General features: G+C 37.0%; 1 protein-coding gene across 1 annotated transcript in view; it reads right to left on the reverse strand.

The window, feature by feature from the left end:
- The window catches only part of DNAH10 (dynein axonemal heavy chain 10), a 154,816-nt gene that overhangs the window by 42,956 nt on the left and 84,284 nt on the right, over positions 1 to 27,576 (reverse strand). Inside the window, exons 37-51 of the mRNA XM_074202238.1 lie at positions 24,250 to 24,441; positions 23,923 to 24,041; positions 20,800 to 20,809; positions 20,257 to 20,391; positions 18,458 to 18,674; positions 17,000 to 17,119; positions 15,249 to 15,394; positions 13,754 to 13,906; positions 12,662 to 12,922; positions 12,292 to 12,464; positions 9,913 to 10,006; positions 9,146 to 9,313; positions 7,920 to 8,108; positions 7,262 to 7,433; positions 954 to 1,157 (exon numbers count right to left, since the gene is read on the reverse strand). Coding sequence (XP_074058339.1) covers positions 954 to 1,157; positions 7,262 to 7,433; positions 7,920 to 8,108; positions 9,146 to 9,313; positions 9,913 to 10,006; positions 12,292 to 12,464; positions 12,662 to 12,922; positions 13,754 to 13,906; positions 15,249 to 15,394; positions 17,000 to 17,119; positions 18,458 to 18,674; positions 20,257 to 20,391; positions 20,800 to 20,809; positions 23,923 to 24,041; positions 24,250 to 24,441 — 2,353 coding nt within the window. The remainder of the gene's footprint in view (positions 1 to 953; positions 1,158 to 7,261; positions 7,434 to 7,919; positions 8,109 to 9,145; positions 9,314 to 9,912; positions 10,007 to 12,291; positions 12,465 to 12,661; positions 12,923 to 13,753; positions 13,907 to 15,248; positions 15,395 to 16,999; positions 17,120 to 18,457; positions 18,675 to 20,256; positions 20,392 to 20,799; positions 20,810 to 23,922; positions 24,042 to 24,249; positions 24,442 to 27,576) is intronic.

The raw sequence follows: 27,576 nt of genomic DNA on the forward strand, positions 1-27,576 counted from the left end.
GTCATACAACTTGATATCAAAAATTGATATAGTTTTATCAAATGTCAGCCTTCTCTCCCTTTAACACCAACCTTACATCTGCCCCATAGATGTCTACAAATATGTGTGTGACTACACAGGTATATATGTTTGTATGTGTATATATGTGTAGATGGATGGATGGATAGACAGACAGACAGATAGATGACAGATAGATAGATAGATAGATAGATAGATAGATAGATAGATAGACAGATAGACAGAGTTGACAGAGAGAGAGACAGACAGACAGTTAAATAGAGACCCCCCCCCCCCAATTAGTTTGTGTAGAAGGCAGCCAGGTACCTTAACTCAGACTCTTTACTAGCTGGGTAAATCACTTAACCTCTGCTTACTTTAATCCACTGGAGAAGAAAATGGCAAAGCATACCAGTATGTATGCCAAGAAAACCTCAAGGACAGTATGGTTCACTAGGTTATGAAGAGTCAGACATGACTAAATGACTGAACAACATCTAATTAGAATGTGAGCTCCTTGATGCCAATAACTGAATAGTCATTCTAGTTGTATGAATCAATGCTCAATTAATGCTTTTTTCATTCATTCAATTACTTAATCTATTTATGCAGAAATAACAGCATATTTTGGATCCATTAACTAAATTTTTGCTTTGAACAGGAACTTGCTTACAAGGGAATAATAACATTCCCACAAGTCAGAGCAGCAGCAAATAAGGATGAATAAAACCAAATTTCAGCCTGTAGAAAAGATAGAATTCTAGGACAGTCTTATTATCCAATGGAAAGTTGGTGTTTAAGGTTTAGATATATGAATGATTTCCTGAATTTTTCTGATTTTCTTTGCAAATAGTAACCTGGCATCCAATCAAGAAAGTGGGAACTGTTCTTAGACTCCAAAGCTTACATCTTGGCAACAAAAAAAACCTTAATTGGTTTAACCAAACAAATTGTACCTGGAAAATTTCTACATCGTGTTCTCAGTGTATCACCAACTGGGGACATGCCAAGGACAATGTGAAGGTTATTTGCACTCTTATTGACAAAATATTGCCAGACACTTTCTTTAGCCAATCCTGCACCACTTTTAGCAGCTTCTTTTCCAATCTGAGTTAGTATAGTGTCTTTTTCATCATCTGCAAAAAGTGCTGGTACAATTCCTAGAAAATAATGAAACACACATATTTTTTAGAAAAGTCTGTAGCTTAGAGTTTTGCAATCCAACATTGTTTAAAATATATTTTGGTCCTTTAAAATATATACATTTCAGGGGGCCAGAGCCATAATGGCAGAATAAAGATAAGAACTTCCTCAAGCTCTCCCCCAGACCACTCCAAATACCTTTAAATAATGACTCTTATTTGGGAGGCAGAACCCACAAAAAAGATTGAATGAAACAATTTTCCAACCCAAGACTACTTGAAAGATCTGATGGAAGGGTATGTTACATATGAATTAGAAATGGCCTGGCACAGTCCAGGTGGTTCTAGAGTGAACCAGCTCTAGTCATCTGGGAACAGCCCACAGGGCCACTGGGTCCTTGGGGGTGCCTAGGTCTATGGCAGCAAGGGCTGTTTCCAGACTCAGCCCAGGGACCACTAAGGACAAGGTCAGCGGGAAAACTCTGCCTCACCAGAATGAGAGCAGAATCCAATCTAGTACAGGTCTCAGCACAGACCCGGATCCAGGAACCAGGAGCAGACCAAGGGAGCCACCTGGCAGCTGCTTCCAGTGCTCTCAGTCCACAAATGGTAAGGCATTCAGGGGAGACTGCAGAGGTCTCTTTGTTATCCCTGAAAGAGGACTCTGTTGCTTTACCCATACTCATATCTGGGTCACAGTCTGAGGTCCCATACTACCATAGCTAAGCAAAGATCGTCCTCACAGTTCCAGGGCTGAAGGGAGTGCTTGTCAGAGCCACTCATAAGACCTTGAAGGAATTGATTGTGGGGTATTCCTGAAAATAGCTGCAAAAACCCTCAAAAGCATCCTGGAAGCAGAGCCCCACCTTAACAAAGAGTTAAAATCAGGTCATAGACTGGTAAAATGAGCAAACAACAGAAGAAAAAACTAGATCACAGATAATTATTTTGGTCTCATGGAGGACTAAAATATACACTCAGAATATGACAAAGTCAAAGCCTCCAAGAAAAATATGAATTAGACTCAGGTTATGGAAGGGCTCAAAAAATAAAATATTATGAAAAACAAGTAAGGGAGATAGAGGAAAAATTGGGATGAGAAATGAGAGTGATGTGGGAAAAATCATGAAAACCAAGTCATCAGCTTGGTGAAGGAATTACAAAAAAATTACTGAAGAAAATAGCATCTTAAAAACCAGTTTGGGTCAAATGGAAAAAGCAGTCCAAAAGGTCAATGAGGAGAAAATGTCTTAAAAGGAAGAATTGGCCAAATGGGAAAGGGGATATAAAAGCTCTCTGAAGAAAATAATTTCTTCAGTGAAGAATGGAGCTAAGGGAAGCTGATGACTTTGTGATAAATCAAAAAACAATAAAGCAAAACCAAGAAAATGAAAAACTAGAAGAAAATGAGAAATAGCTCATTGGAAAAACAACTGACCTGTAAAAACAGATCCAAGAGAGACAATTTAAAAATTATTGGGCTAACTGAAATTCATAACCAGGAAAAGAACCTAGACTTCATTTTTCAAGAAATAATCCATAAAAACCTGCCCTGATAGCCTAGAAGCAGAGGGTAAAATAGAAATTGAAGGAATCCACTGATCACTTTCTGAAAGAATCCCAAAATGAAAACTGCCAGAAATATTATAGCCAAATTCCAGAACTCTCAAGTCAAGGAGAAAATATTACAAGCAGCCAGAAAGAAATAATTCAGATATTGTGATGCTACAGTCAGGATTACACAGGATTTAGCACCTTCTACATTAAGGGCTCATACGGCTTGGAATGTGATATTCTGGAAGGCAAAAGAGCTTGTATTACAACCAAGAAATGACTACTGAGCATCCTCTTTCAAGGGAAAAGATGGACTTTCAAACTTTCCTGATGAAACCACCAGAGATGAACAGAAAGCTTGATCTCAGGTGAAGCACAGAGAGGATGGACAGGAAGGACAAATGAGGGATTTAATGATGATGAACTGCTTGTATTCCTGCATGGGAAGTTGATATTGATAACTCATGAACTTTCTCATTTATTAGGGCAGTTAGAAGGAGTGTATATGTAGACAAGGCAAAAAGGAGGGAGTTGAATATAATATATTTTTTGAATGATGTTAATGAGCGAGAAAGGAATGTACTGAAAGAAAGGGAAAGGAGAGGTAGAATGGGGTGAGTTATTTCAAATTAAAGAGGCAAGAAAAAGTTTTTGTAGAGTGGAAGTAGAGAAAGGTGAGGGAGAGTAAGTGAACCTTTACTGTCATCAGAAGTGGTTCAGAGAGGAAATAACAACAAGCACACTCAATTGGATATAGAAATCTATTTTACCCTAGAGGAAAATAGGAAAGGAAAGGGATGGGAGAAAGGGGAAAGGGCGAGGGGAGGGGGATATAGATGATAGAAGAGAGGGAAGATCGTGGAGGAGGGTAGTCAGATACATCAAACTTTTGAGAAAGGACAGGGTGTAAGGAGAGAATGAATAGAATAAATGGAGGGGGGAATAGGATGCAGGGAAATACAGCTAGCAATAGCAACTGTGGGGAAAAAATATTGAAACAATTTCTCTGATGGACTTATGATAAAGAATTCTATCCACTCCAAAGAAATAGTTGATGGTATCTGAATACAGACTGAAACACAGAAAAATAAATAAAAATAAAAATATATAAAGTACATAAAAGATTAATCACTGAGTAGTTAGAAGGTAAACTTGTAGGGGATATAGCAACAAATCTATTAAAAATTAATATGAATTGATATTTAGAAAAATATAAAATAGGAGCAGCTAGGTGGCATAGTGGATAGAGCACCAACCCAGGAGTCAGGAGGACCTGAGTTCAAATCCAACCTCAGACACTTAATACTAACTTAGCTGTGTGTCCCTGGGCAGGTCACTAACCCCATTACCTTGCAAAAAAATTATATATATTATTTATATATATATATGCATATTAATATTATATATATGCAGACTAGCAGAACCAGAAATAGTGAATTTAAATAATTCAGTCTCAGAAAGAGAAATTTAATAAGAAATAAAATAATTCCTAAAGAAAAATCTCAACATGTGAATTTGCAAGCAAATTCTATCAAAATTCTAAAAAATAATTCATTCCAATATTATATAAATTATTTGAGAAAATAGGAAAAGAAGAGATCCTAACCAAACTCTATTTTGAAATAATTATGTGCTTGATACCTAAATCAGGAAGAGCTAAAGTAGAGAAAGAAAATTATAGACAAATAACACACATACATCATTGCAAAACATTGAATGTTAGCAAAAAGGCTATAATGAACAGTAAAAGATTATATACTATGATCATGTTGGATTTATGCCCAGAATGTAAGGTTGGTCCTTATATTATTATAAATATAACAGACTATGTTGAAATATTCAAAATATGACAACATTAATAATACTAATAATACTAGCAATAAAAATCACCTGATATAAATGCAAAAAAAAGTTTTTGACAAAACACAATACCTCTTTATGTTGAAAAAAATTAAAAAGTAAATGAGCTATTCCTTAATATAGTATATAGCATCTATCAAAAACCAAGATCAAGCATTATGTATAATGAAGTAACTAGAAGAATTACAATAAAAATTAGAGTAAAGCAGACTGTTAACTATCACAATAAGATAAGAAAAAGAAAATCAAGGGATAAGTAAAAAAATAACCTTTTTTTGTTTTTTTGCAAAGCAGTGGGGTTGTGACTTACCCAAGGTCACAGAGCTAGTATCAAGTGTATAAGGACTCATTTGAATTCAGATCCTCCTGATTCCAGGGCTAGTGCTCTATCCACTGTGCCATTCCCCCACAGAGTAACTTTTTGCAGATGGCATGATGGTTTACTTAGAGGATCTTAGAGCATCAATTAAAAATTTAAAGGAAAGACCTTTTGAAAAGGGGAAGATTTGAGCCAGATCTCCAAAGATAGGTAGAATTTTTATCAGAGGAATCAGTAAATATTTATTAAATGTCTACTATTGTGGGCCCTATAGTAAGTACTGAGGAGACAAACACAGAGAATGAAGCAATCATTACTCTCAGGTAGGTTGCATTCTAAGATGGAGAGTAGGAAGAATAGCACTTCAAAGTGGAGGGAACAGTTCAGGTAAAGGTGTGGAGGTTGGAGTTGGCAAGTGACGGTGGATAACCAGGCTTGGAGGGAGAGTAGCAGATGAGGCTTGGACACAAGGTAGCTGACTTGTGGTTTTTTAATCACAGTCATGTGTAAAATAGGCAGTGAATGAAGGGCTAACCTTGTAGTCATAAAGATCCAGGTTGAGGGCTGTATGACCATGGGCAAGTGGTGTTGGTACCTTCTAGGCAACTATCCATGACAATAAATTAATCATTCGTGGAGGGAATGTCTGCATTGTTGGGAAGAACAGAACTCTTTACAAAAATGCTATTATAGCTCCAGATTTCTTCTCCCTCTACCTCCAATCTAAAAATTTTAAACTTTGAAAAGAGAACAGGCTCTGAGGTCAGAGGCCCTGGTTTCAAATCCCATCTCTATTGCTTTCTATTTGGAAGACCATGTGAGGGCAGTTCATTGAACTCCTATGGGCTTCAGTATACTTATTTCTTTTTTTTTTTAGCTTTTTTGCAAGGCAAATGGGTTTAAGTGGCTTGCCCAAGGCCACACAGCTAGGTAATCTTTAAGTGTTTGAGGCCTGATCTGAACTCAGGTACTCCTGACTCCAGGGCCAGCGCTCTATCCACTGCACAACCCAGCCACCCCAATATACTTATTTCTAATACAAAGGGTTTGGACTGGATAACTTCTAAGGTCCTTTCCAGTTCTAGATCTATGAACTGTGATCCTAAGTAAATCAGAGAATCTATCTTCTATTTGCTAGAACTTAGGATACTTCCTGTCTCTGTGGCTATGGTCAATTCACTTCAGCTCCCTGGGACTCAGATTTCTCTTCTTCAAAATGAAGGATTTGTGCTAGATGGCCTCCAGGTCTAGACCCAGGATCTTTGAGGCACTAAGATGCCACTGAGATATGCCCTGAAAAGATGAAGCAGTGAAATCTTACTCTACAGAGACTTTCCTGTCTCAGGGGGGTTTTATCTAGAGACTGTTGTTACCTCAGAGAACAGAATCCAATCTTGGCCTTTCCATGACCCATATCCCAAAAGACTTCTTATAGAAATAATATCACAAAGAATGACTGAAATAAATTGTGCATATCTGAGATAATTTCTCCACAAACTCCTTCTCTTGACAGGGAAAGATCCATTGTCAGAGTATTCAAATCAATTCAATCTAACATGCATTTACGAAGTAGCTACTATGGTAAAAGACATTAAAGGACAAGAGTAAAATAGTCCCTGCCTTGAGGAGTTTACATTCCACTAGGGAGAATTGAAGGGACAAGAGAAATGTATACAAGTAAGTAAATGGGATTTGAATAGAAGAAAGACATGAGAATTGCCTACCTCTTGGACTTCAAAGATAAGCTTATGGACTAGATCACCAAGATTAATTTCTTCTTCAACTAATATTAATTCTTACTTATGTGGCATAGGTAGAATGCACAATATTCTCCCCTGGTTCCAGTCCAAGCAACCACTTGGGCTTCCACAGGGAGAACTTCAGGGAGTCAGTTTCTGACAATCCAAGACCAAGATTATAGTGTGAAGTCAATCTCTCTCTCTCTCTCTCTCTCTCTCTCTCTCTCTCTCTCTCTCTCTCTCTCTCTCTCTCTGTGTGTGTGTGTGTGTGTGTGTGTGTGTGTGTGTCTGGCTCCCTCCCTCACTCACTGCCTCCTCTCTGTCTCTATCTTTCTCTGTCTCTCTGTGTGTCTCTGTCTCTGTCTCTCTTGTCTCTCTCTGTCTCTTTCTCTCTGTCTCTGTCTCTCTCTGTCTGTCTCTGTCTCTGTCTCTCTCTCTGTCTCTCTCTTCTTCTCTGATAGATGGGGTATCAAGGTGTCCCTCAAAAAGCTGCCTAAAAGGGAGCAGGATTTGAGATCAATCACCCATCAGCTAGAAAGCATTTACTAAAATCTTGCTATATGCTAGGCTCCGTATCTGGTGCTGAGCAAATAAAAACAAAAATGAAGGTTATATTCCAGTGGGGAAGAGACACCATCTCTCTACATTACCTGATGTTAACATATTGTTGATGAGTTCCAAGAACCCTTCCTCTGCCACATGGGCATCTGTGAATAAGAAGATCATCAACTTGTTCTCAATTCCAAGTTTTACATAGAGGCTCTTGAGATCTTCTCGGAAATTAGATTCAGAATAGCCTCGACTCAAAACAATTTCAAACACCTGATAATATAAAAAAAACAGTGTGACTTAATTTCCTATGAATTATTTCCAAATATAAACGTGCATAAAAGTAAAACATGTGGTTTCTGTTCAATTTTTCCTTTGATTCTTTGGACAGAGCAAACCATAATTCATTTAATTGAATTAAATTCAACAAGCAGCACTGAGGGAACAAAACTACAAATGAAAAGAGGTCCTGCCCTCTAGGAGCCTACTTAGACATCTCATATGCTGAGAAAAGATTAAAAAAAGAGCAGGATGTATTGATATTATTAAATTTTCCAAAGAATCAAAGTAAGGGGTCTATATTCTCCATTCCAAATAAAAGACAAACTCTTAAGATAGTCACCTAAATATTGTTAAGTATCAGTTGCCAAATTTTTAAAATAAATACAAACTCAATTTCACAATCCATGGAAGCCTTTGTTTACACAATGGCTCCATCACTGGAAGCAATTGGAGCTAACCAAGCAGCACAGTACAAACCTCACAGCCTGCAGTGAACGCAGCCAATCTCGCCAGGGACTGCTTTCCAGAGCCCCCCACTCCAACCAGTAGCGCATGGCCCCCATTCATTCTAATAATTCGATGGACTCGAATCAGATGCTCCAGAGCATCATCAAAGAGAACCAAGTTCATCTTGGTGTTAGCTTCATTATACTCTTCAAGAATCTCCTAGAAAAAGAAAACAAGTGTTAACCGGACCGATACAATTACTTAATGACGCTAACAGAGACAACTCAAAGAAATTAGCCAAAAATATGATCAGTGTGCAAAATTACTTCATTCTCCTGAACCTTAAACCTAAAATTGTTAAGGAGAAAAGATTTTCCATACCTGAAATTTCATCATTTTAGGAAATTTCCCAGTAAGAAAACTGCTGCCATTGCAGATCAGCACCTGCTCTGCAAACTAGAGTCTTAAAGAAGGGATTCCTCATGGAACCCTTTGGCAGTCTGGAAAGATCTAACAACCCTGTTATCAAAATAATGTTTTTAAATGCATAATATAAAATACATAAGATTATGAAATAAATCAATTATATTGCAATATCATTATCAGAATGTAGATAGGTTGGTTGGTTGGTTCTTGTCCTTAGTTACTAAAGAACAAAATCAAGGGGTGGCTAGGTGGCGCAGTGAATAGAGCACTGACCCTGGAGTCAGGAGTACCTGAGTTCAAATCCAGCCTCAGACGCTTAATAATTATCTTGCTGTGTGGCCTTGGGCAAGCCACTTAACCCCAATGCCTTGCAAAAAAAAAAAAAAAATCAGAATATAAAAAACAAAAACAAAAATTCATGACCCCACCTATTAAGACAGTTGCCTAAGGTAAATAAATCATTCAGACTCTCAGATTGGACTAAAAGATTTGAACCCAGGCCTTCTGACTTCAAGGCCACTCTTATATCTACTTTACAGCATGGGGTTTTGTTGAGTTGAACGATCAGTGCAGAAGGAGAAATAAGCCACATTTCACTTCACTTTGGAAACGATGCCCCATGTAGTGGGCAGAGGGAATCAGATAGAAACTTTCTATGTCAACTCTTTTTCATGTATCTATTATTACAAAATTCCACTTGAAGTTCCTCTCCTTGGAATTTAGTTCATGAAAGGAAAACAATGATAAGGGAGTGGAAGGGCCAGGACCCAACAGTCAGGTTGATGCCATTAAGAAAAAAGTCACCTGAAAGATGACTGACTGGGCCCTACCTGGAAAAGAGCTTTTGCTGCTTCATAGTCCTGGATATCTTCATAAATCCGAGGCTCGCCTTCATGCAAGGCCATCCTAAAATCTCCAAAGAGTATAGGATCTCTCATGACAAATTCCAAATGTTCCTCAAAATATTGCTGAACCAAGTCCTGGATATGATCTTGTACCTTTCAACAGAAGATAAAGTCAGAAATAAAGCAAGGGTAATTAATACCAGTCCTAAAAGGAATGTTTATTTGTAGATTAACTAAAATGAATCAAGTTGGTATTACCATTTAATTAATAGTAACAAAACAACTAACCCTTACATAGGCTTACATGCTTACAAAGGCTTGCAAAGTAATTTGCATGGGTTCATTCATTTGGTCCTCATAATTCCAGAAGGTACAGATAAGGGAAATAAGGCTGAGTGAGATTAAGTGCCTTCCCAAGGGTTACCCAGCTAGCAACTATCTTGAGACAAGATTAAAAATCAGTTATTTTTGACTCCAACATCAGTGCTCTCAGTCCTGTTGCCACCTGGCTATCATTTCAAATAGAATTTGGATGAAAAAAAAAAGGTAATAAATAACGTAGCCTTCCTGTAGTCACTTGTTTATTTTTATCATGTGATTTCAAGTTGGTTTCTCAGTCATCCACAGAATATCCAAAAGAATTTCACATAAAACCATATTTGCACTATGGTCTTTTGCACTAATGCATCAATGAGTGAATAAACCAGCATAGTTATGGTTCTATATTCATAATTGCATTTAGAGATACTAACCAAATCTTTGTCGTATTCGTTAATTAGCCTGTCATGGAACACTCTCAAACACTCATTTCTCCAGACTCGCACCATCTGTGCTACTGTCTGAAACCTGAATGATTAAAAGAACAGAAACAATATGGATGTTGACTAGAGGAGCATAGCTCAAAAACAGTTACTTTTGTTAAAATGGAAACTTCTGAAATTTAAAAAAAACAATATTGGGAAGGATATCAGTGATGAACTTCTTGTCTTTCATATTAAGGGTGCTTAACCTTTTCTGCAGCATGAATTTCTTTTCTAGCAATCCAGCAAAGCCTCAGAACATAATGCATAAAATAAAAATATGTAGGATTCCAAAAGTAACCAATTATTTAGAATATAGTTATCACAAAAAAATTTTTGACATGTTCCCAGACCCTATGTTAAAAGTTTTTGCTCTAAGATATAACATAGAGAGAACAAAGCACATTAATATTTTTCTGGGACAAAGAGTGACAAAATTTCTCCATTTTCCTTTATGAACTAAAAATTAAATCTAACTCAACACATTGACAGAATCTATTAACATTGTAAATCCCAAGCCTCAAGATGAATATGACGGGGCTCTCTCCTCACTGAGGGATACTGATTACTCAATGTACCCATACCAGTATGATGAGCAAGCCAGACAAGAACAAGAAGCTTCTTAAGCTTCCTCTTTTCGGGTTACTATAGGGAAAGAATGACTCTGGGAAGAAGTTGACATGAGAACACCTGGAAATCTCCATCCTATCAGTAAACTATTTATTATACTACAATCTTTGGAGAATTTCCTCACTCACTCTCAGTTGGGCTGAGTTATCTCATTCCTAGTGAGAGGGCTCCTTCAATCTATATTGTCTGGTGTATATAAGTTTCATATGTATACTTTCTTTTATTTTTGTTCTGCTATCAATTTAGAAAATTTTCTTTGATATTTGTTATGTGTGTACATTGTGGAACTGGTTTTTTGTAGGAAGAGATTCAAGCCTTAGATTTAGGGCTTGGGGATTCCTTTTGTCCATTTATGAATAAAGATCAGGAGTTTAACATGAACCTTAAAAATTATATCTGCTAGACTAACCATATTTAATAAAAAAAAATAGATATTCTAAATTGGTAACCTCTCCCCCTGAGGAGAGCAGGATATCTGAGCTTTGATCTTATCCCTCCTATCAGAAATCAGAGTCTTCCTTGAATAAGGGTCGGGGGACACTAGAGACACTAGAGACATAAAGACATAGAAGACACTTGGTACAATACAAAAAAAAACATAAAAATTCTCTGGCGATAAACCACATTGGTTTAACTTAAAACATATCCAAGTTTCCTTTATCATAGTGTGAAAATGACCTTGAATTTCTAAAGGACTTGCCAGTGGAATGCAATACAGACCACCAATGGATGAGGACAGACCTAGAAATGGTTTAGAATTTGAGGATTGACCCTTCTACCTCAGTTGAGAGTGGTTCATTACCTGCTTAATGGCTATGAGGAAAAGACCACACATCCACCAAGATTAAGAGGTTGGATTGAAATAGATTAAGAAGTAAAATCGAGCTAATTGATATCTTCATTTTCCAGGAATGGTACCCAGTGCTTTTCCATATGCACCTTACTTCTAGAATTACTTCTTGTGTCTCTCTCTCTCTCTCTCTCTCTCTCTCTCTCTCTCTCTCTCTCCTCAATTCATAGACTGACTTTCTTTCCAAGAAGAATGGTCTTAAAGGGCAAAACAATGAAAGCTAGTTAGGAGTCAATCAGTTAGCTAGTCATTTATTAAGCACTTACTGTGTGCCACCAGAATACAAAGAAAGATTTTTTTAAAAAAACCCGGCCTCTGCTCTCAAGAGCTAACAGTCATATAAGGGTGAGTTACAAACTGGACAGATTGAAGGTTATCAACAAAGAGACTACATTAAGATTAAAGAGAAATGGGAAAGACTGTGCAGAAGATGAACTTAAGTTGTAACTTGAAGGAAGACAGGGAAGCAAGGAGGAGGAGGAGGAGGAGGAAGAGGAGAAGGAGGAGAGAAAGAGAATTTCAGGCACAGGAAACAATCAGTAAAAATGATCAGAGTCAGGAGCTGGAATAGGAAGAGCACGGAGGAGGCCAGTGTCACTGTATGGAAGAATAGGTGGGGAGGAGTAGGGTGTAAGAAAACTGTAAACGTAGGAAGTAGGCAGGTTATAAAAGACTTTCAACACCAAACAGATTTAATCTCGTTGATCTGGAGGCAACTTCCTAGATGTCACTGGAGTCTGTTGGATGTGGGGAGGAAGAAAGTGATATGGTGACTCCTTTCCTCCAAAAGGAGCTGATGAAACCAAGTGTCCACCAGAGTACCAGGTGTGAGGGAGACTACATACACTTACCGCTCTGGGTTGGTGAGAACAAGGCCATTAAACACGCGTGAGAGATCACGAAGGTTAAAGATGTAATGAAACTTGGAGGGTGTGGGAGGAAGGTCCTGAACAATGTTTTGGTAAAGCTGCAAGGTACAGGAGGTCATCAGGTCACTCAAGGCGGCAATAGCCTCCGAAAACACCTACAAAGTGAAACCACCGTAAGTAACCAGATGGTCTGATGGAGGAGGAGGAAACATGAGAAAAGAACGTGCCAGGCAGTTAAATGGTAGGAGAGGGGAAGTTCATCAAAGAGGTCTTTGAAGATTATAAGTTAACTCATTACAAGTTACTTCCAATTAATACTTTAGTTTCAGTAGTTGATTGAAGCACAAATTACCTTGGTATGGCCTTTCAAGATGGAAGCATAAATTAAAGTCAAGGAATCTTCTGAAGGAAACGGCACATTGAAAACATTGAAGAGAGAAATAAATCTTGGGTCAACTTCATTCCTGCCCCCTCCAGCCTTTCCCATTGCAGCAATGAATCCAAGGTCTCGAAGGACTTTACAATTCATCTCCTTCCCACGATCATATAAGAAACCCTTCTCCAAAAGGAGCTTCAACAAAGCGATTGGTTGCTGTGTGCCATACTCATCAACCTTGGTTTTTAGAAGAAAAGAATCAGTCGATTAATCAGTCAATCAAGCATTTATTTAGTGTTTAGTCTATGCCAAACACCGTGCCATTGGGAATAGAAACCCCAAAAGGAAACAGTGCCTACCCTCAAGAAGCTCATATTCTATCATGGATAATGATAGATCTTGGGTTCCCAGTATCTGTATAATTTTAAATGCTAGACAGGGCAGAGATATACTGGTAAATGTTTAACAATAAAGTCTCCCAGAAAAACAATGTATACATAACATATTTTAAAGTTAAATTTGTATTATTATCATTATTATTATTATTATTATTTTCTAAATTATTTTCTTAAGACTATGAATTCAATAATTCAATAATCCTGATTTTGTAACATTTGCAGATTTTCAAGATGTAAATGATCATACTGAAAATGTAGTAATCATCATTCCCAAGTTGGTTTGAGTTAGCTCATACCTACACCTACACAAACTTTGCCAAAGAGTCCTCTATATCCAGGAATATCCTTTTCATGTATAGTAAAGATTTCCCTTCTTAGATGGGGTAATTAGGACCTTATAGGTCTAGTAGGGTTATGCCTATATTCAAGGAGCAAGGAAAAAGGAAAAGCAATGAATTATTATTTCAAGTTGCAGCAGAGTTTAAATTCACTAACTGATACATCATTATTCAATGGGACCACTATTCTTTAAGAAACTAAACAGAGTACACAGACTCAGTGATAAAGAAACCCAGTAATCATTCTGAAGCTTCCAAATAAGAATATATATATTTCCTGAAAGCTACATGTCTCCCCTTTCTTGGGGATTTCAATAAAATCCTTAAGATACCTTGGGCATATTCATATCATCCATGAAAACCAGGAGACGTTTCCCCATTGGTGGTCCATAAGTGTCTTTAGTTCTCTTCTCAACATTTGCTTCCAAATTCCTTTGAATATCCAAGGATGTGGTACGGGAGGAGAAATTAACGATGAGCAAAATCTGAATTGGAGACAGTATCAGAGATAGGAAGCTACTTTGATTAGTGTCATGTTACTTCATCCATAAGTCATTCATAAGCGTTTCAACCTATTTTATTAATTTAACCATTTTTCAAATTTTAATCTTTTTCAACTCACTGAAAATGTTTATGGAATTAACTTCATTATGCTTTAAGGCATGAGCCAAACCTTTTTCCCTGAAAAAGGCAGGTCTTGTCTATCAATTTGCAAGTGAGCCAATTTCTACATATGGACCTATAAAAAAACAGCAGAGTGAATCCAATTCAATTTTTAAAAATAATTTGTTAAGTACCTTCTATATAAAAGGAACTGTGATAGCCACTAAGAAGACAAAGATAAAACAAAATGCCCTCAAGAAACTTACATTCTACTGAAATGAAAAGAAAACTGGAAGAATCGAGATAACTTCTCATCCCATGCATATTTTTACAAGATTACCACTATCCATAAGCACAACACATGGCAGACTCTGATATTCTTGCATATGACCAGAATCTCTTCTCATTTTACTTCTCCCTATCACTCTTGCTAACCCTATTTTTGCCCTCTTCCTGCCCTCCAGTTCTACCATCTCTAAGGACATTCTCAGGTCCAGTCCAGAATTATTGCCATTGTTCACCTTTTTCTGTTGCTACTCACATGATGCTGAATAGAACTTTAAAAGGTCTTACAATCGTGTTTACTTGTACACTCTAAATTTGGGGCTGTTGGAGAAAAGTAAGCAGAAACTAACAAGTGGAAAGAGGAAAGATGTGGCTGAACCTGGGCGGTCATACCTGCATTCTACAGGTGGGAGCCAGGGAGAAGCACATATGTTTTTTTTCCCTTTATGCTTTTCCTCCTACTTCAATCCTATACCCCAGACAGGCCAAAAAAAAAAAGGCTACATCAATAAAGTATGAGATGAGGTCCTCTGCTCAGAGGCAAGGGAAAGAAGGTATGAGCAGCTAGAGAAGAAATGAGAAGGTTTGGGACAATTTCTATGAGAAGTGTGAAACAGAGGCAATAAAGGAGGGAGTAAGAGGAATATCAAACAGCATTGATATTAAATAACATAAATTTGTCTTAAGTTCAGTTAGCCCAGTTCTGTGAATTTCTCCTAGGGAATTCAGTAGTATGCTAGAAGGATGAAGAAGCAAGGATTTATAAAAGGGATTATTTAAGTACTTTATAAGGAAGGAAAGGGCAAAATGTACAAAAGAAATGAAATAATAGATTAATGAGTTCATATTTAATCAAATGACTTGCAAAGTCTTTCTTTTTTTACAAATATCATAAGAGCTAGAGAAATATTTTGTTATCAACTTAGCACAAGGACTTACATTAAGGTCTTGGTTCAGATTCTTTAGGAAGTTCTGGGTGGTGGCTGTCTTAGAGGTACCAGATTCACCCACAAAAATAACAGGGTGCTTAATTTTAACCATCTGATCCAGCAACCAAGTTGTACGGGTGGTATCCACTGTGTGAACTATGAAACATTTAAGACTTCATTTAAAAATGCAATGAATTGAACATCTGACAACCTAGAGTTGATTTACTGGGGGACAAAGGACCTAACTCAGGTGTCCTCTAACTCAGGTTGCCTAACTTGGGTTCTAGTCTCCACTTTGCTCCACTTTTCAATGCATTGGTCATTCATATTTTAACTCTGGTTGAACACCAAAAATCTAGATGTACTTTCAAAATGCACAACATGTCGAATCCCAAATTTATTAAACAGAGCAATTTGAGGCATGATTATTTTCTCCATAAAACAATTCATCACTTAGTTTTTCTCCAATAAGTAAATAGTAATGGAGCCTTGATCCTATAGTGCAAATTCCCAAATGGACCATGACTTCATCTATGGTAAAATCTTCCTCCAGTGATACAGATCACAGCCAATCCATACCTATCTCATCCATGTCCTCCCATTCACTCAAATCCAACATGCTGGAGGGCTTTCTCAACTTCTCCAGACATTCTGATGAGGCCGACCTGGCATTCTGGTTATCCCCAGGCCAGGTCTCACCCGCTGTATGTGATCAGTTCACTTTTTCTACCTATCCTACATTTCCTTGTCCCATCCATGACTCCTGTTCAGTTGCTCTGCAGCATGTTCAGTTGCTTTTTCAGCATGCATGTTGCCCTCATACCCTCCCATTATGTGCCTCTCTATTGACCTCAGGATAAAATTTCATTTCAGTGCTTTGAAGAGCCTGGTATTCCATGCCTTGCCACCATTTGCTTAATGTTGGCATTAAAAAAATATCTCTGGTTCATTTTTACAACTTGATTTGCAGGGCAGTTAGGTAGCACAGTGGATAGAGTACTGGCTCTGAAGTCAGAAGGATCTGAGTTCAAATCCAGCCTTAGACACTTAATAATTACCTAGTTGTGTGACCTTGAGCAAGTCACTTGACCCCACTGCCTTGCAAAAACCAAAAAAAAAGGCAAAAAAAACTTGACTTGCACAGTTCATAGGAAAACACTATTCCCTAGAGTTATACTGGACAATCTTACAATTAAAGAAACCAATTCTAGAGACTTCTGGCCTCTTTTTTTTTTTGGCTTACTCCACTTTTTTCCATTAGCACTTGAACAGCTCAGTAGAACCATAGCTCCAACAATGTTAGATCTGTACTTGTCAAAGATGGCAGAAACCAAGGGATTCAAGAGAGGTTGGTCCAGGAGGTGCCCATGGGAACCTCACCACCACTGTCATCTTTGTTTTGCTCCTCCTCTACAATGGTGAGAATGATGGTACAGAGCTGACAAATACAGGACATAAAGACAACACTGTCTCATAGAATTTGTTCTTAATTAAAAAGTAATAACCAGGAGAAGCGAAGTGACACAGATGATAGAATCCTGATAGAGTCAGGAGGACTTGACTAGCTGTGTGACCCTCAGCATGTCACTTAACCCCAATTGCCTCCCAAAAAAAGTGATAACCATTTGGCAATGAATATTCAACCATACTCATCACATTTCTGTTGAACAAACCTCTGAAAGGAATTCACCAGGATACCTTCTCTCCCCCATATTAAACAGAATAATTAAATATTATCATGTGAATTCTATCCTCACTTACCCAAGATGTCATTAAATTTCTGTTCTGGGTTATGAATGTACTCAGGAACTAATTTACTCCATGGAAGCCACTTCTTACATTTGCTATCAAAGTGAAAGTCATACAGTGTTGGAAGCTGACCTAAAATAAATAGCAAACAGTTCAGCTACAGAACACTGTGGTGCAAGTAAGTTCCAGCATTTGTTGGAAATGAAGTCAAATCTGTGGACTGTTCCAATAAAAACATTTGGCAATGGAAACAATGTAAAGACTAACAGAATGCCTTCTGTGGGGGCATGGGGGGAGAGAAGCAAGAAAAGGGGAAAATTGTAAAACTCAAAATAAATAAAAATCTTTCTTAAAAAAAAAAGTTGGCAAAAAGTGTCCATTCTCATGAACTACCTCCAGATCATCTTAAAATCATTTTAGATTTCAAAAGTTACAGACAAGCTGTCAATCTTCATCGATAAAGGGAGTTTCTACCACAAGAGCTCCTTAATAAGGAAATCATAGGAATCTGAATGAAGAGAGAGAGAGAGAGAGAGAGAGAGAGAGAGAGAGAGAGAGAGATACCTAGACCCCTTCCTGAGCAGATATAGAAGTTCAAATCTTCTAGAACAAAATAGACCCCAGTCCTTAGTTGAGACATCAACTTAGCTGAAAAATCTTGATACAATGATTTCTTGCTCTGCTTTGGATTTTTCCATGAAAATGCTATGAAAAGAGAGATGAAGGCTAGGAAAACAATTGATTTAAAAAATTGATTTATTAAAAAGAAACACTTATACCTAGTTATGCAATGGGGCAGAAAGAAGTTACCATGGAACTCAAAGACACAGCTATAAAAGGATGAAAAAATATTCCAAATTTGGCAGGAATATGAAAAATCCAAATAGCCACTGAAGATCAAATAAGTGCTTAGAGTAAATTAGCCATTCAATCAATCTACAAACACTTATTAAGCAGCCTCTTATGAGTCAAACACTGTGTTTGGTGCTGGGGGTGCAAAGACAAAAGGGAAATAATCTCTGCCCAAGTCTTCAAGTTAAAGGATGGGAGGAAGAAGGGAGAACAATATAAAGTATGGAATCTCCAAGAGACACTGTAAAATAAGGGAATTTGATTTTAGCAGGAACTTATTATGTTCCACAATCTATAGTCAAACAAACTCTCTTTTTTGGGTCCAGATCTGTGATTTCATCACTATGGGGAACTTACATCCTCCCTGATACAGATTGCCAATCATGTTCTATGAGTCACAGTCTTTGAGTAAAGCCTTGGACACTGAAAGGTTAAGTGGTAAGTCCCTGGGTCCTCCAGCTAGTCTGTGTAAGCAATGGGGTCCCCCAACTTGAAGGTTGTAGACTTCCATCCACCAGTTTGAGTCAAATATGACTCAAAATAATCTCATTGCCATTTTCTGAAGATAGAAGAAAAAATAAGCCACTAGGAGAACAGATGGGAGTGGCCATCACTAACCTGGCAGTTCACCAGGTTTGGCCCAGATATCATCTTCGGTTACTGTTGACATGGACGAAACTCGTTTAACACATTCATCAAATTTAATTCTCCCATCATCCAGAAGGGAGGCCCCCAAGGAACAGTAGAGAGCCTCCAAGAAGTAGCATTCCAAGAGCATAGGGTCTTCTATTTCTGTCTCGAGCAAAGAATCCAACATCTTGGTTAACTGAGTCACCTAGTGCACAGAATAAATGGAAAGTCTGGGGTTCAGAATTCCAGACCCAGGTGATGACACACTTGCAATCAAGTAAGCAATCATTAAGCATTTATGAAACTCCTCACTCTATACCATCTGACTTGGAGATCCCATGGGTTAAACTACGATCTCCAAGAAGATGATCCCCAGATCAATATATACAGTTCTAATCATTCTCTAGAACTCTAGTCCCATGTTACTTATTTCATAATGGATGTCCTATAGGAATCTCAAACTCAACATGACCCAAAACAGAACCCATTCATTACCAGGCCTCCAGATTGTTCCTCCTTCCCATGATCTTCCCAATCACCTAGGCTTACCAACTCAGTGTTAGTCTCAGTGTTATGCTGGCTGAGCAGAATTCTGGAACAGACATTTAGATAGCAGAGTGGATGGAGTCCCTGCACCTGGAGTCAACGGGATCTGAGTTCAAATCCTCTTAGATACATACCAGTTATGTGATCCTGGGCTAATCACTTAACCTGCATTTGTTTTGTTTCCTCCTCTGTAAAATGGGGATAATAATAACACCTGTCTCCCAGGTTGTAGTGAGGATAAAATACTGCTTGTGAAGCTGGTCAACCTTAAAGTACACTATTATTGTTAGGGTTATCATTGTCTTCCTTGACTTCTTTTCACTCATATCGGACCCACATCTCTAATCTCTGGTCAAACGTTCTCATTTTTAATTTGACACCATCTTCTCTGGGCCCTCCATTCATGCAATCATCAGGTTCCTGGATATAGCCCCATTGCCTCTCACCTAACTCCTTCAATAGCCTTCCATTTAGCCTCCCTGCCTCCACCCAACTTCCCCGCTTCAGGACTCTTCCCACTGCAGTCCATCCTCCATTCAACTTGCAAAGTGATTTTCCTAAAATCCAAGTGTGATCACGTCCCTTTCCTACTCAGTGAATTCCAAATATTTCATATTACTACCAGAATCCGAGCCCCAAACTGGACCCTTCCCACCCTTCCAGTCGTCTTTTACACTATTTCCATTGATGTCTTCTCTGTCCAGTAACACTGGTCTACTCACCTTTCCTTCATTCAGAACACTCCATAGCTTCAAACCCCATAGAAAAGCACTGGCTGTCCCTCTTGTCTAGAAAATTCTCCCTCTTCACCTTCCCATTTCTTCAAGTCTTTTCTCAAGCCCTGCCTTGGCTTTTCTTGGTCTTCCCAACTCCAGCTATTACAGCATTCTCTCCGAGATTCATAGTTGATTCATTTGGGGATTTTCTTGGCAGGGATAATGAATGATTTGCCCTTTTCTTCTCCAGCTCATTTTACAGATGAAGCAAGCCTTGTCCATGGGCACACAGCTAGGAAGTGTCTGAGGCTGGATATGAATTCAGGTCTTCCTGACTTCAGGCCTGGCACCCTATCCACTACTCCTCCTAGCTACCCATTTGCCTATTTCCCATCTTTTAAAGACCAACCATATAGAAAACTTCCATGATCCCTCTGGCTGGTAATGACCTTACCAAGCACTTTGTTTGACAGGCCCCTCATTCCTTCATTATGGGCGTCCTCCCACCCTCCTAGACTTTCCTACCATATTTAGATCTGTCTGAGGCACGATGGTCTTGAGCTTCTCTCCTTGCCTGCCGTCAAGCATCCCTTCCACAATCATGTCAATAAGGTAGGGGACATACTTCTTGTAGAGCTGATCCAGATCTTTCTGCTCTTGCTAGAAGAGAACACCATTCCAACAGATCACCAAGGGCTGCTGCCAGAACAGCAGGCATTAGAGGTTTTATTATAAAAATAAATTTTAATGATCAAAAGACAGATTAAAAAAACCTGTTTCTCCTGGATCTAGTGAAGTGTGATCAGTGGGCAAGTAGAAAAGCTTTAGGAAAGGGGAAGGGCTACTCAGATCAATGGAAGGATAGCTTCTCACAGAGGTATAACTATGCGCCACTGTACCTGCATTCATAGGCACTCCTCTTTTTGGTTGATTATAGTACAAATCACATTCTGATTCCATTTAATAATTGCAGCTATTTGGAGATATGTTTCTTTGGTAACTATGCTTTTATTACTTTTAATATATTAAAAAAAGATCTGTCAATCAGGGACTTTTAATCTCACATACAGCACTGGCCCTGGAGTCAGGAGGACTTAAGTTCAAATTCAATCTCAGACACTTAATTACCTAGCCGTGTGGCCTTGGGCAAGTCACTTAACCTCATTGCCTTGCAAAAAACCTAAAAAAAAAAGATTATTCAATCTAACCCAGTTAGTTAAAATAAGAAAAAAGGGCTAGTTCAATACTAGAAAAGCTAAAAACACAACTTACTACATTAATAATAAAATGACAAATATTATATGATTATATTAATAAATACAAGAAAAGGTTTTTGACAAGATAGGATATCCATTCTTATTTTAAAAAATTAGAAATTATAGGAATAATTTTATTTATTTTCTTAATATGATAAGTAGTAGCTTTTTAAAACCAAAAGCTGTCATTATCTATAATGGGGCAAAAAGAGAAGTCTTTTCAATAAGATCAAGGGGTAAAGCAAGGATATCCATTATCCCTATTACTATGCAATAAAGTTCTAGAAATGTTAGATATAGCGATAAGGAAAAGAAATCAAAGGAAGGAAACAGGATAAAGCATAGCCAAAGAGGAAATAAAATTTTCACTTCTTGCAGCTAATACAATGGTTTACTTAAAGAACCCTAGAAAGTCCGCTAAAAATCTAATTGAAACAAAAATTTCAGCAAAGTTGAAGGCTAGAAACAAATTCATATAAATCATATTGACATTTCTGTATATTACCCACAAAATCAAGTAGGAAGAGATAAAAAGAAAACTTCAATCTAAAATAACTAACTAGAAAATATAAAATACTTTGGAGTCTATCTGCCAAGACATGCACAGGAACTATAAGAACACGATTAAAAGCAGAACTAAATAATTAAGGGAATATTAATTGCTCATGAATAGGCTGAACCAATATATAAAAAACAACAATACCTAAAATACTTATTCAGCTCTATACCAACCAAATTATTAAAGGATCACCTTGCATAAGAAAATAGAATAGAAATAGAATAGAATAGAATAATATAATAGAAAAAATAACTACAAAATTCACCTGGAGGAACAAAAATCAATAATATCAAGGGCATTAAAGAAAAAAAGGCAAATAAAGGGAACTGGAATCACTAGACTCCAAGCTGCAGTATAATGTGGTACAGTAATCATCAAAACAATTTGTTACTGGGTAAGAAATAAAGAGCTTGATCAGTGGAACAGATTAGGCATATAATATACAGAAGTAAATGAGCACCATGGCCCACTGTTTGATAAATCTAAAGATCCCAACTACTTACTTTTTGTCAAAAACTCTGGAAAACTGGAACATACTCTGGCAGAAACTACATATATATATATATATATATATATATATATATATATATATATATATATATATATATATTTCAACATTTCCCACAAGACAAAGTCCAAATGGATACAGTCATTTAGACATAAAGAGTAATTATCATACACAATTTAGAGGATTAAGGAAAAAATTATCTGTCAGAATTATAAGGAAAGCATTCATGACCCAAAAAGGCAAAATATACAATTTTGATTACATAAAATTGAAAAGGTTTTGCACAATCAAAACCAATGCAGGTAAAATTAGGAGAGAAATAGTACACAGTAGGAAAATTTTGTAACAAGTATCTCTGATAAAGATCTCATTCTAAAAATATATAGGGAACTAATTCAGATTTATACAAAAAGTCATTCGATAAATGATCAAAGTAAATGAATAGTCTATTTTCACACAGAAGAAATAAATCTAAATTATCAAGTCATAAAGAGAAAAAACTTCCAAGTCACTAATAAATGGAAAATATTACATGAAAATAACTCTGAATTTTCACCAGAAGATTAGACAGTTGACAGAAAGGAAAATTACAAAGGCATAGAGGGATTGTGGTAAAAAATAAATACATTTGGGGTGCCTAGGTGGCATAATGGATAGAACACCGGCCCTGGAGTCAGGAGTACCTGAGTTCAAATCTGACCTCAGACACTTACTAATTACCTAGCTGTGTGGCCTTGGGCAAGCCACTTAACCCCTTGCCTTGCAAAAACTAAAAGAAACAAACAAACAACAAAAAAAAGACTAATATATTATTGGTAGTGATTGAGATTTCTTTTGGACATAGTGGGAATTTATTTTGCTATATTACATTTGAGTTTTATTTTTCTTGCTTTTTCAGGAATTTGAGAAGAAAGAAAGAATGCAGACCTAAGAAAATCTAAATTTTAAAATAATTTTTTAAAAAATAAATGCTATATCTAACTTAATTGCTAAGCCTGCTAAAGACTACTTGTTAGGCATGGCAACCACAAAGAATGGGATCATAGGATAGAGTTTGAAAGGACCTTAAAGACTCTCACCCCCTCATTTTACAGATGAGGAAACAGCAGTTCTGTTAAATGCCTTAGTACTCAGGATCACACATCGAATAAACTCAGAACTGCCTGACTCCAAGTCTATTGCACTATCTACTTTCCCTATATAGCATTTATTTGTCCTGTCATAAATATTAGTATCAGTATATATATATATATATATATATATATATATATATATATATATATATATATATATATATAACTATGAGGATCAGATTAGCAACCCACTTATGAGTTAGAATAAGATGTCAAAAAATAAAACATCTATCCCTAATAAAAATAATAATGAGTCCCTTGGATTTATGATTTTTTGAAAATCACAAAGCACTGAAACTTTTGTCCTTCCTTAATCTAAATCAATCAGTGGGAATCAAAGACTCTTTGGAAAATGTATTCTGCTGATCATTAACCTACCATATATACAACTGTGCATAAGTGCATGCTCAACTCCACCCCCAACCCATCCCAAATGGACCTAACTTACTTTCTAGGAATAATCTGCCCAAAGGGCAAATCTGAATTTCAACATTTATCCTGGAAACACTCTCTTGAGATTAGTAAAGGTGGGGGCGGGGTGTTAGTATCCTCATTTTACAAGCAGAATTGAATGTCAGTCAAGTGTTCAAGCCATTGCTATTTTACATCTTAAAATGTGCTGACTAAATCATTCCACAAAAGAAAGTAAACCAAAAACACCTAATTCTAGAAAAATAAAACCTAAGGCAAAGCATGATTTGATAATCCTGCTAACTGCTATGAGACCATACTTACCTTGTCTGGGCTTGGCATAGAGTATTGATGACAACTGTCTTGCCACCTCCGGTAGGTCCAACCACCATAGTAGTATGGCGAGTTAACATGGTCTCATACATTTGAACCACTTTATCCACCTGTAAGACACATATTGGCAGTCAGTTAAAATGCATCTCAGGTTCATAATAATAAAATTAATTTTAAATAAATGAGGCTATCATAAATCAACCTCTTAAAAAAGAAAATACTCTATCTACTATTTTTCAAAAGAAAAACCATGAGAAAGAGATGAAGTACTTCAGAAGTCCAAAAGAACTGTCCATTTGTTTCCCACCTGATTTTTACCTGAACTGGTAAGATGATATATCCATTCTCCTCTAGTACCTGCTCCACTGCATCATTGAAACTGGGATAGCGAACTCGAGGGCAATCAAGCCCAGGAAACAAATCAGAAATCAAGCCAAGGAAAAGAGGAACATCTTCAAATACAAACTTGGGCAGATTCATGTCCCTGAGAGCTCTCATCAGGACCACATCCTGGTTAACATGAAATAACAAGATTTAATGTCAAAAAATTTTGCTTAGACATAAGGGTGACCATAGACAAATTAGGAGAGGAAGGAAGCGATCCCTTTCAGTCCTATAGCTATGGGAATTGTTCATGATCAGACAAAGAATAAAGAGGATCATCGATGATATATGGACACTTTTGATATAAAATTTAAAAGGTCTTTGATAAAAAGAAACGTCCCATGTTCACCAGAGTTTGTAGGAATACTTTACATAATGTCAAAAACTGGAAACAAAATAGATGTCTGTCAGTTGAGGAATAGTTAAACAAATTATGGTAAATAAATGTGATATGTAAAATGGAATATTGCTGCACTGTCAGAAATGACAAATGAGATAAATACAAAGAAACATAGGAAGACTTCCCTGAAAAGTAAGCAGATCCAAGAAAACATCACAATGAGAAAAAGAATGTAAATGGAGGGGGGGCTAGGTAGTGCAGTGGATAAAGCACCAGCCCTGGAGTACTTAATAATTACCTAGCTGTGTGGCCTTGGGCAAGCCACTTAACCCCACTGCCTTGCAAAAACCTTAAAAAATAAAAAAGAATGTAAATGGAAAAGAGCAACCACAAAATAATTCAAAATGAATACAGCAGTATGACAAAGACAAAACTTCATTCCAAAATAAGGATATGAGAAAACAACTCCTCCCCAACCTATAGATATTCAAATAATATGAATGGGTGGTTTTCTGAGAAAGAAATCCAAACTATCAATAGCCATATTTGAAAAATTATCTGAATCATAATAATTAAAGAAGTATAAATTAAAGCAATTCCAAGATTCTACCTCACATTTATTAAATTGACAAAGTTTACCAAAAAGGAAAATGGCAAATATTAGAAAGGCTGGGTTATGAATTGGTTCCATCATCATGAAAAGTAATCTGGAAATGTAACCCCAAAAGCTATGTCTATGCACAAAAAAGATCAAAGAAAGAGAAAATTGACTCATTATATAAATTATTTATAGCAGTTTTTTTATAGTTACAAAGAACTGGAAATTAAGAGGGTGCCCATCAATTGGGGAATGGCTGAAAATATTATGACATATAAATCTAATGGAATACTATTAAACTATAAGAAATAATGAAAGGGATAGTTTCATAGAAACCTGAGGTTTGTATCAGTTGATGTGCATTGAACCAAGAAAATTATTTATATAATAATACCAACATTGCAAAAATCAATAATTTTGGAAGATTTAAGAACTCTGATCAGTATAAGAGCAAATGATTTCAGAGGATCTAACAGTGATAAAGCAAGCTACCCATCTCCTCTATGAGAGATAATGAGTTCAGGTTGCAGTCACATATTTTTGGACTTCTCCTTTAAAGGAGTGTATCTTGCTTAACTAAGCATATCCATTATAAAGGTTTTGTGATGGAAGTGGTATGGGGACAATTGGGAAGTGAGAGAAAAAGAAAATAGATTTTGGTTAATTGAAAAAAAATAGATTTTTTTTTTAAAACCTCCTCTTCCCGTTCTATTGCAGAGGTGAGGGTTCACCAGATTTTTCTCAATGTATTTATCAGTTTTGCTCATTTTTGTTCCTCTTTTTAAAAAAAAGTGTTATATGAGACGATTTTCTGGGAGGAGGAAAGAGGACAGATACAGGGATAAATTTAGGTGATATATAAAATAACAATGGTATGGTTACTGACCTAGAGCCAGACATACCAGGGAATGATGTCTAATGGGCCCTAGGAAGCATTAGGACTCTAGGGAGATTAGTGAGGTGTTGGAATTCCAGCTGAGCTATTTATTTAAAATCTTCAAAGATGGTGTGGTTAAAGAGCTGCCCAAATTTGGAAAACTCAACAGTGGCCACTGGATTGGAAAAGATCAGTTTCCGAAAGAAGGGCAATACCAAGCCATGTTCACATTAGTGAATAATGATGCTCATCTCTCAGGTCAGGCTTAAAATCCTCTTAGGGACCTAATTGCCAATATTCACTGGATTATGAGAAAACAAGAGAGTTCAGGGGGAAAAAAAACTTCTTTTTCTGTTTCATTGACTACATGAAAGCCTTTGACTGTGTGGATCGCAACAAAATGTGATAAGTCTTCAAAGAGATGGGAGCACCAAATCATCTTACTTATCTACTGGGGAACCTTTACACAGGTCAAAAAGCAACAATTAGAACTGAACATGGATCAACTAACTGGTTATTTAACTTATATACAGCATTCATCATGTGAAATGATAGGTTGGATAAATCAAAAGCCAGAATTAAGTTTGTTGGGAGAAATATCAACAATCTCAGAAATGGAGATGGTGCCACTCTGATGGCAGAGAATGAAAAATTGATTAGCCTCTTGATGAGGGTGAAAGAGGAGAATGTAAAAGATGTCTTGAAACTTAACATCCAAAAAAACTAAGACCTTGGCAATTGGTTCCATCGCTTCCTGACAAGTAGATGGATAAAAAATGGAAGCAGTGTCAGATTTATATTCTTGGACTCAAAGATCTCTGCATACAGTGACTACAGCCATGAGATTAAAAGATACTTGATCCTTAGAAGAAAAATTATGGCAAATTTGCTCAGCATGCCAAAAAGCAGAGATCTCAGCTTGCTAACAACAACCTTGGCTAACTCCTTGCTATCATATAGTTAAAACTATAATTTTTACAGCAGCAATTTCTGGCTATACAGAATTGATACTTTCAAAATGTGGTGATGGAGAAGATTTTGAGAATCTCTAGGACCCAAATCAGTCAAAGTTAAAAGAAACTAATTCAGGTTATTCACTCGAAAGTCAAATGCTGAAGGGGAAGCTTAGGTACTTTGACCACATAATGAAAAGATGGGATTCGGTGGAAAAGATTAATGTTGGGAAAGATTGAAGGCAAAAGAAAAAGGGGATGGCAGAAGAGGCAATGGATGGATAGTGTTGTGGAAGCAACAAACATGGGTTTGGACAGGCTTCAGGAGAAGGGGGAGGATAGAAGGGTCTGGCATGCTGTGGTCCATGGAATGACAAGGAGTTGAATACAACTGAATGGCTGAACAATAATAATTACCAAATCAATTAAAGGTCATATTTTAAAAAGGAAGGAGAATGAGATTTACATTTGAGAAGAAATGCTAAAGTAAGCT

This window comes from Macrotis lagotis, chromosome X, assembly GCF_037893015.1.
Source record: "Macrotis lagotis isolate mMagLag1 chromosome X, bilby.v1.9.chrom.fasta, whole genome shotgun sequence".
Classification (NCBI taxonomy): Eukaryota; Metazoa; Chordata; class Mammalia; order Peramelemorphia; family Peramelidae; genus Macrotis; species Macrotis lagotis.